Raw genomic sequence first — 16737 nt, forward strand, 5'->3', positions numbered from 1 at the left:
TTATAAAATAAAGATCTTAACATAAAAACGTGTATTAACAAGGTAGATGAGATCGTGTGTAGTATTATCACATAGAGCGGACGGGTCGCCACAATAACGACAATGTTATCATTTTAACTTGGAAACTAGATAAGATTTTAGATACAAATTTATTTTGATAGGTAAAAATATTAACTTTTTTGTTGACTTGTTAAGTTTTATTGATTCGTTAAATTTTTTTTCTTTCTTAATATCAAAAAAAATAAGTTACCATTGATAAATTACCATGGATTCCGATAATGATTGTGGACCATCAACTCCAAAAAAAAAGAGAGCATTAAGGAACGAACTATCAAAGGAAGAAAAAAAAAGAGTTCACATTAAATTATTTAGAAAAGAATGGCTTGAAATAAAAGATTATAAATTTTGGCTTCAAGAAATATCAAATGATAAAACTAAATGTAAATGTGTGGCATGTAATGTAGTGCTGGTAAGTGGAAAAAGCGAGCTAGCAAAACATAGCGAAGGAAAAAAACATTTATCAAATATTAAAAGCCTGAGAGGATCACAAAATCTTAAAGTTTTAACTAAAAATATAAAGTATGAAGATAAAAATAAAGATATAAAGAGTGCAGAAATTAAACTATCAGCATATTTTGCAAATCACAATATTGCATTTCAGGCTGTAGATATATTAACTCCTGTTTTGCAGGATATTTTTAAAGATTCAAAGGTTGCCCAGTCACTGACACTCCATCGAAAAAAATGTACAAGCATAATTAACAATGTTATTGCACCTGTAGAAATAAATGAACTATTGAAATTATTAGAACATGTCCCTTTTCAGTTCTGGTCGATGAAAGCACTGACATAAGCTCACATAAGTTTCTTTGCGTTCTTGTCCATTATGTCCACCCTAAAGCAGGAACTGTACATACTAGATTACTTGAGTTGGTTGCGATAGATGCTACTGATGGCAGCGCAAAAAAAGTTTATGAAAAATTTAAAAGCTGCTTGCAATCAAAACAAATTCCTATTGAAAACCTTGTTGGAATGGCTAGTGATGGAGCAAACATGATGGTGGGAAAAAACAATTCTTTTTTTTCACATTTGAAGAAAGATTGCCCAAATATAGTTCTGATGCAATGTATATGTCATTCAGCGGCTTTAGTTGCAAGCAAGGCAACAGAAAAATTACCTAGGTCTCCTGAAGATTTAATTAGATCGGTAATTATTAATTTTATAACTATATTATTGATTTTGTATCTAACATTAATTAAACTATGATTATAATTATTATCAGGTGGCTACTTACATATCGGGCAGTGCAAAAAGAACAGCAATTTTGCAAGAAATCCAAGAATTTTTCGGAGAACAAAAAAAAAAAATATTGAAGTTGGCAGACACTAGGTGGTTGGCATTACATCAATGTGTTGTAAGGATGCTAGAGTGTTGGAGTAGCCTTTCACAATATTTCCTGGTTGCTGTAACTGAAGATCATTTAAAAAGTGCTGAAATAATACTAGAATCCTTAAATAACAATGTCGTCAAAGCTTATTTTTACTTTCTTAAGTATTCTTTAAATATATTTAACTCTTTCAATGCTATGTTTCAAACTAACAAAATTATAATACATGAAATGTATTCAAATTCAATTCGGCTTTTAAAAACAATTTTACAAAATTTCATAAATCCTAAATATTTAGTAACAGATATATTTGATCAAGCATTATTTACTGATCCTAATAAATTTTTACCTGAATCAGAAGTATTTGTGGGATCCGAATGTGAAGAATTTATCAAAGCTTTTCCTAGAAATATTTTTATTGATTTCAAAAATACTTGTTTGAAATTTTATATCAAAGCTGCTGAAGAAATCGCAGAAAGGTTACCAATACATAATCTTTTTTTTAAAGAATTTAAATTTTTAAACCCTGAAACATGTTTTGACCCTCAAAAATGTAATACTACTACCAATCAGTTAGATAAATCAAAAGAAATATTTGGAAGTTATTTTGATGCATATAAAGTAATTGAAGAATTACGTGAAATACCTTATTTTTTCACAAATGAACAAATAGCTAATTTAAAAAAAATGAATATTTCTGAGATGTGGCATGAAATTGGAACAGTAAAAGATTTTACAGATGACAATTTTAAATTTAATAACATTTGTAAATTAGCCAAAATTATTTTAACATTACCTCATAGTAATGCTGCAGCGGAGCGAATTTTTTCAATCCTCACAGATTTGAAAACTAAAAAAAGAAATAGGCTTGCCGACAACACTTTAAATGCTGTGACAATTATACGTTCATCATTTCAAGATAAATATTTGACTACTGATAGTTTTGTTGTAACTGATAAACATTTACAACTACATAATTATAATATGTATAAAACATAATCTATAACGTAACTAAAAGACTGAATAAATTTAGTGATTTCTTTAAAAAAAATTTTGACTGATTATAACTTGATTTAGTAACTTAATTGTGATTTATGAACAATGTTCAATTTTAAGATTTTTTTTATGTATATTTTTATATAAGTGATTTTTAATGATTTCTTTAAAAAAAGTTATAGACTTTTACTAACTTGTTTTAGTATTTTAATTGTTATTTATGAACAATGTTCATTATTAAGATGTTTTTTTTATTTATATTTTTATATAAGTGGTTTTTATTGATTTCTTTAAAAAAAGTTATTGACTTTAACTAACTTGTTTTAGTATTTTAATTGTTATTTATGAACAATGTTCATTATTAAGATGTTTTTTTTATTTATATTTTTATATAAGTGGTTTTTATTGATTTCTTTAAAAAAAATTTTGACTGATTATAACTTGATTTAGTAACTTAATTGTGATTTATGAACAATGTTCATTATTAAGATGTTTTTTATTTATATTTTTATATAAGTGGTTTTTAATGATACCTTTAAAAAAAGTTGTGATTTATAAATAAACGAGTTGTTTACATATTTGTTGTTTGTTTATTAAATAATTTTATGTACTCCATTTGCGATTAATTTAAGAGTATTCTTGTACAGCTAGTAAAAGCTAGTAAAAATACACCAGGGATGGTCAGCATGAATATTTTCACAAGCTTCATAAATTAATACAAAGCTAATAAGATTCAAAATATTTATAAATACATTTTATAATTTTATATACTGTGATTTTATATTACAGTCATATTCCACTAGATGTCAGCACTGCAGGGAAATTTTGAGTAAAAACGGGAAATTTTGTTTCTATCTGCGGGAATATTGCCGATACTTTCATACCATCACTGCGTTGCTTGGACTATTTTATTTGGTCTTTGCTTATATATTGTTTAGGAAAATACTAGTTATTTTATCTTCTTAATTGTATAATAAATCAACGACAAAAATTTTAAATAACTTGATTTCTTAATAAATATTTTAAAATGGCAAGAAAAACTATTTAAATGAAATAGATAAGTATTTTTGTACTGATTATCCAGATCTTGAATTTAATAACATATCAAGATCTCATAATTGTGTTCTACCTATTTGTAATATAATTTAAAACTTCTTCCCTTCGTAAACTTATCGAATTAGTGAAACATAGTAAAGAAAAAAAATTACATCCATTTGTAGTGATCTTAATGATATGATGTTATGAATGTATTAAGATGCATAAACTCATTGAATTTAACAGCTAAAGATTTTGAATATCCCACTAGAACAGTTCTTAATAATATGTGTAAAAAGTTAAAAATTGCTACTAAACATAAAGATCATCGTAAAGTTCTAGAAAAATGTAGAAATATATTAAGATTAATTGCTTGGAAAATTATGTTGATAAATTAGTTGATTCTGATAGTTCTATAAAAAATAATAGCATATTTGAATCAACAGCTAACAATTTAAAAAGGTTGAAAACGGACAACCCACCTTCAATATTTTTAAGTACAGAAAATTCTTTTTCTGAAACTGTAACAAAACGAAATAACAATTTAAAAATTGATACTGTAACTACAGATATATCTAATATTGATAAATCTATTGCTCTATTCAACCAAAAAAATGCATATTTTTGAGAAAGTAATAGATTAAAAATAGAAAATGTCCATTTATGAGTGATTTTATATTAAAAAGTAAAGAATCCAACAATCATAGTACTCCAATAAAAGAATATTTTGATGATGGTAGTAAAATAACTCCTTTGAAACATAGACCCATTAAAACATACAAGCGTGTGACGATTCCTATTAAGAACGCCTGTCAAGTCTGGAGTAGTTTTACCAAAAGATAGTATAAATAATTACCCTGATAAAATTAGAAGTAACAATAACAAACGATTTAAAGATGTAATGTTAAAGAGGGATCATTCAAATTTAATGATGAGGAATGGTCATATATGACATTTAAAAACATATCAGAGAAATTTCATTTGATTAAAGAGACTTATACTTTAATGTTCCGAATGAGTAAAAACTAATTATTGCAAAAATGAAAAATTAGAACTAATCCTAGGTATAGATGATAATGCACACCACACTATTTGGGGGAGCAGTAACATCAAACAAAGAGGAGAGGTTATATTGGATCTATTGCTGACTACAGACCTAAGTATACTGAATAGAGGTAGTGAACCTACTTTTGTTATCAGGAACAGGCAGGAAGTCATTGATCTAACAGTTTGTTCAAAAGGGTTACTTCAAAAGATAAAAGGGTGGAAAGTGTCCTCCGAACCTTCTCTTTCTGATCATAGGCACTTACGATTCACTTTGGAAATTAACAAAGTTGAGACGGAGTACTATATGAATCCGAAAAGAACAAACTGGGACAACTACAGGGCAGATGTCTCTCAGACCTGAATAACCTACAGTTTAGATTGGGGTCGAGACAGAGTACTGAAAGGGCTGTAAATATACTACAGGACTCCATTGTCTCGGCTTACAAAGAAAACTGTGCTTTAATAGAAAGGAAAGGTACAGGACAGGGTGTAGCTTGGTGGAATGATAACCTGTCCAAATTAAGAAAGAGTTCACGTAAGCTCTTAAATAAAGCAATGAAATCGGGTTTGGAACAACACTGGGAATCCTATAAGGATGCCCAAAGGAACTACAAATCTACATTGAAAAAGTCTAAAAGAGAAAGCTGAAAGAAGTTCTGTAGGGATATACAACAACTCCCTATAGCAACTAGACTTCTGCGATCACTAAGGAATGGACCAAACAAATCTGTCGAGGCAGTACTACTGCCAGACGGAATGTTCACCAATAACGATAATGAAACATTATCACATTTAATGAACACACATTTTCCTGACTCTGCAATTAACAACAGAGAACAGGAACATGATGCACAGGACATCGTCCTCCATCTCTGCAAAATATTTAGGGCATGCCTTGCCTATGGTTATCAACCAGAAAGCTGGCGAAAGGTTAGGGTGGTGTTTATAACCAAACCTAACCGCACTAACTATTATGAAGCAAAATCCTACAGACCTATAAGTCTTACTTCTTTTCTTCTTAAGACTATGGAGAAACTTATTGATAGGTACGTCAAGGAGGGGCCTCTTAAGGAGAATCCTTTACATGAAAACCAACATGCGTATCAAACGGGGAAATCTACTGATATAGCTCTACACTGCTTAACCACTAAGATAGGGAAAGCTGTAGAGAATAAAATGTATGCAGTAGGTATATTCCTGGACATCGAAGGGGCTTTTGACAATACTCCCTTAGAAGTAAAGAATGGAATATTAAACACCTGACTGCAAAAGGAGGATTTGTAATGTATACAGATGGATCCAAAAAATCAGGAAAGGTAGGTGCTGGAATTTGGGGTTTAAAGCCACGAATAAATGTCAGTATGTCATTGGGCACAACACTCTCTGTTTTCCAAGCAGAGGTGATGGCGATACTGGTAGGGGCTCAGAACCGGCTAGTATACAAAAATAGGAAGATAACTATCTTCAAAACAAGAAGATGATATTATATTAATGATAAAGTCGCCGCCGGCTTGGACTGGTTCTCGTCACCCGCGGCCACTCGGCGTCGCGTGACCTTTCGGGCGAGGAGAGGTAGCTGTGTCGCAGTCGCCATCCAGTGGCAAAGCCGGAAGTGCAATGCGACCGCGTCAAGCGTCACACCAGCAACAACAACACTCCGGTAAAATTTCCAACAACAACAACCGACATCAAGCAGGCCGTACAGCAACAAACCGGCAACGTATCGTACGCTAAGATCACAGCGAACACAAAAAAAACCTACTCAAACAACAAACTGGACATCAAAAAGATCATTTTATTACTCAGCGACTTACTCACCGCACTAACCACAACAGACAAATCAAAAGAAATAATTACCAAAACTAAAAAAACATTCCTCGCGACCCTCGTCAATCACAATGAATAAAAACATCAAACACCTCCGCATATTACACTGGAACGCCAACGGGATTCAACAAAAAACAGCCAAACCATATACTCTCCTAACACAAACAATTACGGACATAGCACTAATAGGCGAAATCAAACTAGGACCGAATAATACAATCAAAATCAAAAATTATCAAATTTACCGGACGGACGACCCGCGGCATAACAATAGGCGCTTCCTCGGAGGTACCGCTATACTAGTACACAAAAGAATCGTTCACTGTCATATAACATTACCTACAATACTAACCTCAACAACAATAGAAATATCAACAGGCATCAACAAAATTAGAATATCTGCTATTTATAAAAACAACAACAACTACTTCAAACAGACCTAGACATTCTCACCGACCTGTCCACAGATTGGTTCGTAGCAGCAGGCGATCTAAACGCTAAACATCCGTTATGGCATAGTCACACCACAAACGCAGCAAGTAATGTTCTTTTTAACCCTTTGAGTTATTGTGGTATTATATCATCTACTAGCTATTTATTTAATTCTTCTCTCCCCCGTTTAATGCGTACTGCAAATAATGACCCTGATTTTTTAAATTCTTTTTGTTCTTAATGGAGTCATTTAGCCTTTCTTTGTATTTTAAATTTTTGCTTATGTTTTCAATTTTTTCTTCTTGTCCAATTCAATTTTATTGAATTTCATCTAATAATGTTCATATTTCTAGTTTTATGATAATTTTAAGTTGTATATTAACTGTCAATTACATATTGTATTTTTTGGGCTAATGCCTGTATCAGAAACAATAAATAAATAAATAAATAAATAAATATTGAAACCACCTTTTAATTTTTTTTTTTTGCGATTGTGAATTGTAGTATCTTCTTGAAAACCACTGTCAAATAATTTGGTGGTTGCACTGTATTTTTGTTTTTTGTTTTATTGCTCTATTTTCAATTGATTATGATTGACAACAAAATGATTAACACATTTCACGATGTGAAAGTTTTGTATATTTTTTGTGTTTGTATGTGATTTTAAATCGAAAGCTCTCGCAAAACTATTACATTTAATAAAGTAAGTACTTAACAATTATTACATTACAATATAAATTTAATTTTTGAATCGGTATTTTAATTATTCTCATTTTATAGGTGGTGTCAATAGTGTACCACAATGAACAATAGTGTGATAGATATTGAAAATTTGTCTCATGATGGATTGTTTCAAATATTTGGTTCATTACCTAGTGATGATGAATCGATAGTAAATTATGATGATTTTCCAAATGATAAAGAATATTTTGTTGTTCAAGTAATTAAATAGAATATTTTATTTTATTTTTCTATGTGCATCATTTCATAATTATGCACTATTTAGGGTGATCGAAGTTCCCACGCAGAAGTTTCTACTCATAATAAGCAGTGTTGGGAAAGTTCCTTTTTAAATGGAATTCGTTCCGTTCCCCGTTCATTTTCTAAAATATGAACTCGTTCCAGATCCTAATTCTTTATATTAAGAAGGAACTTGTTCCAGATCCAGTTCCTCCAAAATAAGAACTCGTTCCACTCTTCGTTCCTTTTATAAGTTATTTAAAAAATTGTGGCAATGAGATCATGATAACGGTCATCAATGATTTTCATCAGCAGTCGAATACAAAACAAATTTGTAGTATTCCTTATCTAAAAGTATTCGAAAATTATATTTATAAGCAGGTAGTAAATGCTAACGACTTGTGTCAACGCGACCAATGTCTATTGTCTACATATAAGTTAGAAATAATAAATCAGAAAACCCAAAACCTTTAACATAAATTAGTTAACAAGAAACGACGATAATATTCGGTGCATTATTTAATATATGTACACATATATTAAATATTTACTGTATACCTACATGTGATAATAACTCTATCTATAATCAATTGATTCATTTAAACAGCCTACGATCTCGGCTGGGTATATAGGGGACTTCCATTGTCAAAAGTCAACTAAAAATACCATAATATTTTAATGTCTAGATACGAAGAAAACTACACTAAAACATGTTTATAAAAAATTTTAGGAACTGTAATTTCCGTTCACGTTCCTTAAAAAATGGAATTTGTTCATTTTCCTCGTTCCTTTATTTTAAAAGGAAGCAGTTCCTAGCATCGTTCCTTCAAAAAGAACTCGTTCCAGGAATCCGTTCCTTTTGGAACTAGTTCCTTCTCAACACTGATTATATGTATGAAAATGTAATTGTCATAAATGTTCCAAGTGATCTGACAACTTGTAATGAACAAAATAATAAGAATGTTGATCGTGATAATTTACAATTTTTACATACTAATGAGGATATAGCTATGGAAAGTAATTATGTAGGTACATCTATTTGGCCAAGGACCATCTGTAATTTTATAATATTATATATGTTTTATATATTTTAGGACGAAAATAATGTTCAACAAATCATATATAACCCAGATAATGTTCCATTAGCTGAGAGACTGCAAAATATAAATGGCATATGGGAAGAACATGGTTTAATGTCTGATCACCTGCCCTTTCAAGGAAAAGGTGGCCCTAATTTATCATTGGGAACTGAAGATTCTTTGAGTTTTTTAAGTGTCTTTTTAATGATGAATTGATTGATGGCCTAGTTTTTAATACTAATTTTTATGCTCATCAAAAACAAAAGCCTTTTAAAGCTGTGACTTCACAATCCATGAAAATATTTTTAGCAATAAATATTCTAATGGGTATCAAAAAGTGTCCATTCTACAAAGATTACTGGTCGGCTAATCCTCAACTTAGAGATCAGTACATATCACTAATGTCTGTCAATAGATTTTCTTGGTTCTTGGCTCATTTACATTTATGTGACAACAATTTACAACCTAATAAAAACGACATTAATTATGACAAAAATCAATCAATTGATGAGAGTATTATACACTTCAAAAGAAGACATTCTATCAAACAATACATTCCCATGAAGCCTACAAAACGTGGTTCCGGGCATATAAAATCTGGTTATATATGCGAGTTCCAAATTTGCACAGGTAAAACAGATTCTGTGGAAAACAGTCTGGGAAAACGTGTTGTACAAGATTTGATACAGAACATAAAGAACAAATATCATTGTATCTACTTGGATAATTTTTTTACTTCACTTGGACTTCTTGAAGAATTATTGCAAGACGGTATTTATGAGTGTGGTACAGTTCGTTCTAATAGAAAAGGTTTACCAAAAGCCAACAAAGTGATAAAAAATTTTAAAAAGGACATAGTGTAGGACGTGTATCTACAACTGGAGTTTCGTGGATCAAATGGAGGGATAATCACTGTATTCAATTTTTATCAAACTTTCATAATCCTGATCATTTTACATCATGTACAAGAAAAAATAAAGATGGATCAACTAATATAATTCCATGCCCTCATGCTGTTAAGGACTATAATACTAATATGGGTTTTGTGGACTATGCAAATATGCTGAAATCATATTATGAAATTGACAGGAAGAGCCATAAATGGTAGCATAGCATTTTTTTCACTTTTTGGATGTTTCAGTAGTCAATTCGTTCATTTTATTCAGGGACAATAATATAGGTAAAAGTTTGACTTTAAAAGAGTATAGGTTATCAGTTGTGTCAGAGCTAATAAGAACACCAATTACAACTCCAAAAGGAAGAAAAAAATCAGACAAATTAATAAATAAATTTAAACCAAAAATTCCATTAGAATAGCGTTATTCCAATGCAGGCCACATGCCACAGTCATGCGCATCAAGGAGATGCAACAATTGCAACACTAAGGCTAATCCACATAGGACAACATGGGAATGTACCTCATCCAATGTCGGTTTGTGTTTAACTTCACACAAAAATTGTTTCAAAATGTACCACAATAAGTAATAATATTATAATAACTTTCAAATATTTTATAATAATTTAAGTTTAATGGTAAAACCACCACTTTTCCAAAAAACTCTAATAATAAAAATTTTTTTTTTATTTATTTTGTAATATGAATAACTTGTATTTTAATATTTTAATAAAAAAAAAATTAATGCGTGACTCAAAGGGTTAACCACCTGCAACAACACGATTACTGCATTCTGTAACCAGATACGCCGACTTTCTATCCAGCCATACCGCACCATAGACCAAACGTCCTGGACATCGCACTAACAAGACTACCGCTCCTAACCATCAGCATAACCAACCTCAACGACTTATCCTCTGACCACAACCCAATCCTTCTGCAAATCTCCGACTCACCAATATCATCCTCACCATCAACGCCACAACGTTGAGTAAACTGGCCCAAATACTCAGAGTCCGTCAAAAATTTCCTAGCAGACGCCCCCACTACATTCTCTAACACTAAAGAAATCGACGATGCCATCGATATCCTTAATAAAAGCATAACAAACTCCATAGTCACCAACACCCACAAAAGAAACAACAGCACTCGCAAAAACGTCCTCCCACCAGAAATTCTAAAAGAAATCGAACACAAAAAACAACTACGACGCGAATGGCAAAGGCACAGAGAACCAGCAATCAAACGCCCTCAACAATAAAATAAAAACGATCAGACTCATGCTATCAACTCACCGCGACGACGAATGGGACTATTTCCTGGACAAACTCGACATTCAAGATGGCTCGATTTACAAAATCAACAAAGCTCTTCTCAAGAAGCGCCCAGCAGTTCACCTGCTGGAAGGACCAGCGTGCCTAATGTATTCAGCACAAGAGAAAGCCGAACTCTTCGCGGATACGTACGAAATACAATTCTCGCCGAACACTTTCGTACACAATGGAAAGAAGCTATCATAATTACCATTCCAAAAACAGGCAAGGACCACAAAAAACTGGAAAACTGCCGACCGATCGCTCTGCCGTCATCTCTATCAAAAGTTTTCGAAAAAATTATCCTACACAAACTCAATAAAACACTTCTACCGACTGTCAGGAAAAAGCAACACGCATTCCGTCCTGGTCACTCAACCACACTCCAACTGGTAAACTTTGTAGACACGCTCGCAACAAACGCCAACAACAAGCTCAAGACTGTTGCAGTATTCCTCGACATAGAAAAATCATTCGACCGTGTGTTGCACCAAGGCCTCCTGTACAAACTTGCAAAAATGGACATACCGCAGTATCTACAACGGATATTAAAATAATTTCTGACCAACAGAAAATTCGCAGTCCGTGTCGAAATAGAAATATCTACTTAATACAACATCACAGCCGGCGTCCCACAGGAATCCTGTCTCTCACCATCCTTCTACTCCGCCTACACCAACGATATCCCCATTAACAGCAATGCTAGCCTCTTTTTATTCGCAGACGACACACTACTAACTTCAAGCAGCAGCCAGTCAGAGCCATCAACCAAGTCCAATCACAACTAGACTCCGCAACATCTTGGTTCCAGAAATGGAGACTCAAAATAAACGCTCTCAAGACAGTAGCCCTCATCTTCAACCACAGCCGCTCACTCAACAAATAACTCGTAATAATAATCCACATCCACATTCCCTGGTCGAAAGAAGCGAAATATATAGGTGTAACATTCGATCGCTATCTATCCTTCAACAAGCACATTCAAAACACCAAGACAAAGGCGACCAGAATAAGAGGACAACTCTACCCATTACTAAACATAAGAAGCCCCATCCCACTTCAAACAAAACTCATAATACATCAACTATATATAAGATCCATTCTTACCTATGCAGGCACGGCATGGGGCCCGCACGTATCCGACACAAACTGGCGCAGCATCGAAGCGGTCGACAACATATCTATTCGTACAATAACCGGCCAACCATGGTTTGTATCAAATGACACGCTTCGCAACTCAGCCTAATTAAACAGTTTACGAGAGACCATCAAGCGTCACGCGAAAAACCTACTGTACAACACTCAATATTCAAAACACCAACACATCAGAAACTCGTAACAACATTTTCCAAAAACACGAATTCAAACCGCGGCTGCTAAGCTTGTAAAACTGCCTGACACGTGTCCACAAGTGCTAGACGCTGTCCTTCATTCAAAGCAAAGTATTACGCTGTAGTAATTCAAGTGCCATTGTCATTAAACACAAGTGTAACTTGTCTTGTATTGGAAATGCTTAGCTCAGCACATGATATAACAGCAATATCAACATGGCTAATTGCTTTTAAGAGTTTTGTTATTAAAGATAATTTATCTTGACATATATTTCCCAATGTTGTTACAGATTTTAGCTTCGCACAAATGCAGTCATTGTCTATGGCTTGGAACGGATTTAATTCAGTATTTGACTATCTGAATTGGACTTATAAAGTTTTGTACGAAAATATAGATGATTCGAACGTAACTATTATTAATATTTATGTGAATCATTACACAAAAATTATTGTAAATCACATATATAAATATTATCAAGGACCAAGTCTTGATCAAATTAAAAATATCAAGAATTCCATCATAGATTGAATTTGTATACTATTTGATACACAAACTATTAAAGACATTGAAAAATGGTTTAGACTGTTTTCTTTGATATTATTGTCACCTTTGTTAACTAAAGAGGTAATCAACGCTATAAATATCATGGAAAATAGCTGTAATGTTGTTGATGATGAAATATACCAAGAGAATGACGACCCTTTGGAATTAATAGAAAAAGAATTATGTTTGTCAAACAGTAGCAAGTCCCTTATATACTGCAGATTCCAAATGATTAAAATTGAGGTACATGATAAACTTGAGGCATTTAATGATTATGTTGAAAAAAATAAATATTATGATAAGGCTTATTCAGAAGATTTCATTTGCAAATGTATACCATATATACCGCTATGGATATCAATTATGAATGTCAAAGTAAATAACGGTATAACTGTGCGTTAAAGTAATGCAACAGTTGAATCTCATTTTAAAACGGTTAAACAGAATTTATTAGAAAGTCACACGAAATTGAAATCTGGACGTTTCTTAGTATCTTGTAGAGAACATGTATTGAATGTGTATAAACAATGTATGCATAACATCAGAAATAGAGCTACTAAACCATTAATAATTTCTGCAAAAAGGATACTTGAATTTATGATAAAATTGACAAAGGACTTATAAAAAATCGAATTCCTGATAAGCGCAAAGCTGATGTTCCTTTCTTAGATGCTGAAGAAAAATGGGGAAAAACTCCTAAGCGTCATAAGCATCTTAAGCCAATAGGCCATTGCCCATTTCAATCAATTTCTAAATCCGCGTAGATAAAAAGGTTAAACAAATCTGATAATTTACCTATTACAGAGAAACAAAATATAAATAAATTTAATAAGGAAACAGAATTTAGTCTATTTAATCCAGAAATTGAATTAAATGACATTACTGTTACACCTAAAACTAAAAAAAATGATAATATTAAAATAAATGAAAGTGACCTTAATTTTGACAACATTAAAACAAATCACAGTCATTCAGTAAACTGAATGAAAAAGATGTAAGTAAAATATCATCAAAAGAATTTAGTAGGGAGTTAGAACTATGCTCTAAAAATCCAATACCAACTACAGGTAGTTATAAAAATCCAGATTATAATAAGGCCAATATAAATAATTCTTTACATAAAGAATTATATAAAAACAAACTTTCAAAAGATTTGATTTACTATAGACATGTTGATCACAAAAATAGAGTTAGCCATTTGTTTGGACGTAGAATAAAACGATTGAACTATACTGTTGGAACTTATTACCATGTTATACTTGAAAATACCATGAGCACTTTACGAACATTAGATATTGATGAGATTTCCTATCTAAATGGTAAAAGTTGGTTGAGTAATTTTCTAAAAGATATTTGTTTGACAATAAAAGCTTCACAAAGTAATTCAAATTTAGAGTGTTGTATTGCAATCAAGTGACTGAAATTTATGATGATTTAGAAGTGAATGAAACACTAACAGATGTGTACAACTTCGACAGAAATAGTGTAATCGTTATGCCATGGCATCTAAATAATCCAAGTCATTGGATTATTGCTATTATTAAACCTGAATCAAAAATTTGTTACATCATAGATCCATTCTGTCCGACTTTAAATACTACGGAAAACAGTAATGTTCGAAAGTGTGATGCGAGATTTCATGAACTGAAAAGAGGGTGAAAAACATTGTACCTATGATGGAAAACGGTTTCCAGATATATTATGGGTTCAATATAAAGACAAAACAAGATGATGGATATAATTGTGGAGTTTTTATGATTTATTAGGCAATAACTATAATGAATGGCTTCAATTTTAAGAATATGTTTAATCCTGATGCTTACAAAGATGAATTAAAAAAAATTTAGTTAGAAAATTAAGGCGATATAACAAACATATGCGCCTTTATGGTCAAAAACACAAGGAAAAACATAAAGGAAAATATATACAATAAGTGTCATGCATAAATGCTGTAGATGGATAGCGATTGACTGTATTACTGAAAAGTATAGATTAGCAGATTACAGCAAAAATTATTTTTATTGCATATTGTGTAAAGATTTAAAATATGAAACAAAAAAATCGATGAGATTTGTTAAACGTTTTCAAAAATAAAAAACCCACCCCAGCACAGGGTGTCGCGGCATAGTTGGATAAAGATAATGATATCTGACAGTGATTAAAATCACTATAAAAAAAAACTCTTCGATGCAAATCTTTAGATTGTTTAATTTTAAATTTCTCATAAAAAAATTGTGTTGATCCATACACTTTTCAATAAGTTTTAGCATTATAAAGTTAAAAATAAAAAAAATAAAATAGAGAATTTAGTATTCAGTAGCCATTTTCACCATGAAGACAAGTCCAGAAATCAATTTTTTTTTTTTTAAATTAAAGTATATTACATTAGCTTTAATTTAAGATATATATAAAAGTGTCAGACTTTCCGGAACACTTTCAAATTTTAAGTTGACAAAGTAAAGTTTTTGTGAAAAAGTTGTCATTTTAAATCCCCCCCTGTAGGCGGTAAAGGGTCAGATATAAAAAAAAAAATTACCAAATGATAGGTAAAGACATCATGCATCTATAAAAAAAAAGAGTTATATTGATCCATACATTTTTCAAAAAGCTATAGCATTATAAAGTTAAAAATATAAAAAAGAATTTTTTTACAAAAATCGTAATTTTTATTATTAAGTTTAATGTCTGTTTTCACCATGAAGATAAAATAAAGTCCGAATTTTTTTTTTCCATAATAAAGTATATTACATAAGCTTTAATTTAAGATATATATAAAAGTGTCAGACTTTCCAGAACACTTTCAAAAGTTTAGTTGAAAAAGTTCTACTTTCTATATGCATTTTTTAGATTTAAACCCCCCTCGTATATAGGGAAATGGTTCGATTAAAAAAAAACAGTATGTCAAATGAAAGATGTATATAAATACTACTCCTCATGAAAAAATTGTATTGATCCATACATTTTTCAAAAAGTTATAGCATAATAAAGTTAAAAATCGAAAATACAAAATCGAAAATTTTCACACAAAAATAGCATTCGGTAGCCATTTTCACCGTGAAGATAAAATAAAGTCCGAAAATTTTTTTTCATGATAAAGTATATTACATTCGCATCGCAGCTAAAAAAAAAAAAACATTATAGTAGAACAAACACCTTCTCAGCTTCCCATCGAAGCTAATACAATATAAAATTAATCTTATTCTTTCTACTTTTTTGTCTATGTATTATGCATTAATTTATTATAATATCTAAGTGCCCAAAGAAGTCTATGTGAATGAATTGTGCACATGATTGGTCCAGCAATTTTTTGTTATGTAATAGTAACTTGCATTGCGCCATCAGTTTTCTGCAAATTCTACATATTTTAACACGCTTATATTAGTTTCACCTGTATGTATGTATGTATGTTTGTAACTCTCCAAACGCCACGCGTTATCGCATATTCCGTCGTCTAGACTAGACTGTCATAACGCATTCACCCCTCCCCACGCCTCGCTCACCACAAGACGGCACACTATTCCTATAAAAATTTATTCTTAGTTATCGTACCCGTACACGCATGCTTGTCATCAATATTATATATATATAAACAAATTTTTATTTTGACTGACCAATACCGCCCGCGTCTAATGCGCCTTACGTATATATATTTATATATTCCTACCACCGTTTATACCTCAGGTATAACGTTAGTCCGACCCGCCCGCCCACAAAATACGGTTATACCTAGTGCATGATACGTTTACGTACTTAAGTCGCTTTACTTGTATATATATATATATTCTAATTACTATTAAAATTTATTTATTAACACGCTTTATTTTAATTAAGAGATATAAAGTATTCATTCCGATTACGAGGGATGATTTCCGTATCGTCATTTTTCGTCAC

The 16737-nt window shown here is 31.6% G+C and overlaps 1 protein-coding gene across 1 annotated transcript; it reads left to right on the plus strand.

Moving 5' to 3' along the window:
* The first annotated feature begins 769 nt into the window (after positions 1–769).
* Positions 770–2455, plus strand: LOC126910475 (uncharacterized). The gene is made up of 2 exons (XM_050693079.1): positions 770–1206; positions 1283–2455. Exons 1-2 carry the CDS (start codon positions 1033–1035, stop codon positions 2384–2386), a joined length of 1278 nt encoding a protein of 425 aa, XP_050549036.1. The 5' UTR covers positions 770–1032; the 3' UTR covers positions 2387–2455.
* The last annotated feature ends 14282 nt before the right edge of the window (positions 2456–16737 follow it).

This window comes from Daktulosphaira vitifoliae, unplaced genomic scaffold (assembly GCF_025091365.1).
Source record: "Daktulosphaira vitifoliae isolate Bord-2020 unplaced genomic scaffold, ASM2509136v1 Scaffold_1, whole genome shotgun sequence".
Lineage (NCBI taxonomy): Eukaryota > Metazoa > Arthropoda > Insecta > Hemiptera > Phylloxeridae > Daktulosphaira > Daktulosphaira vitifoliae.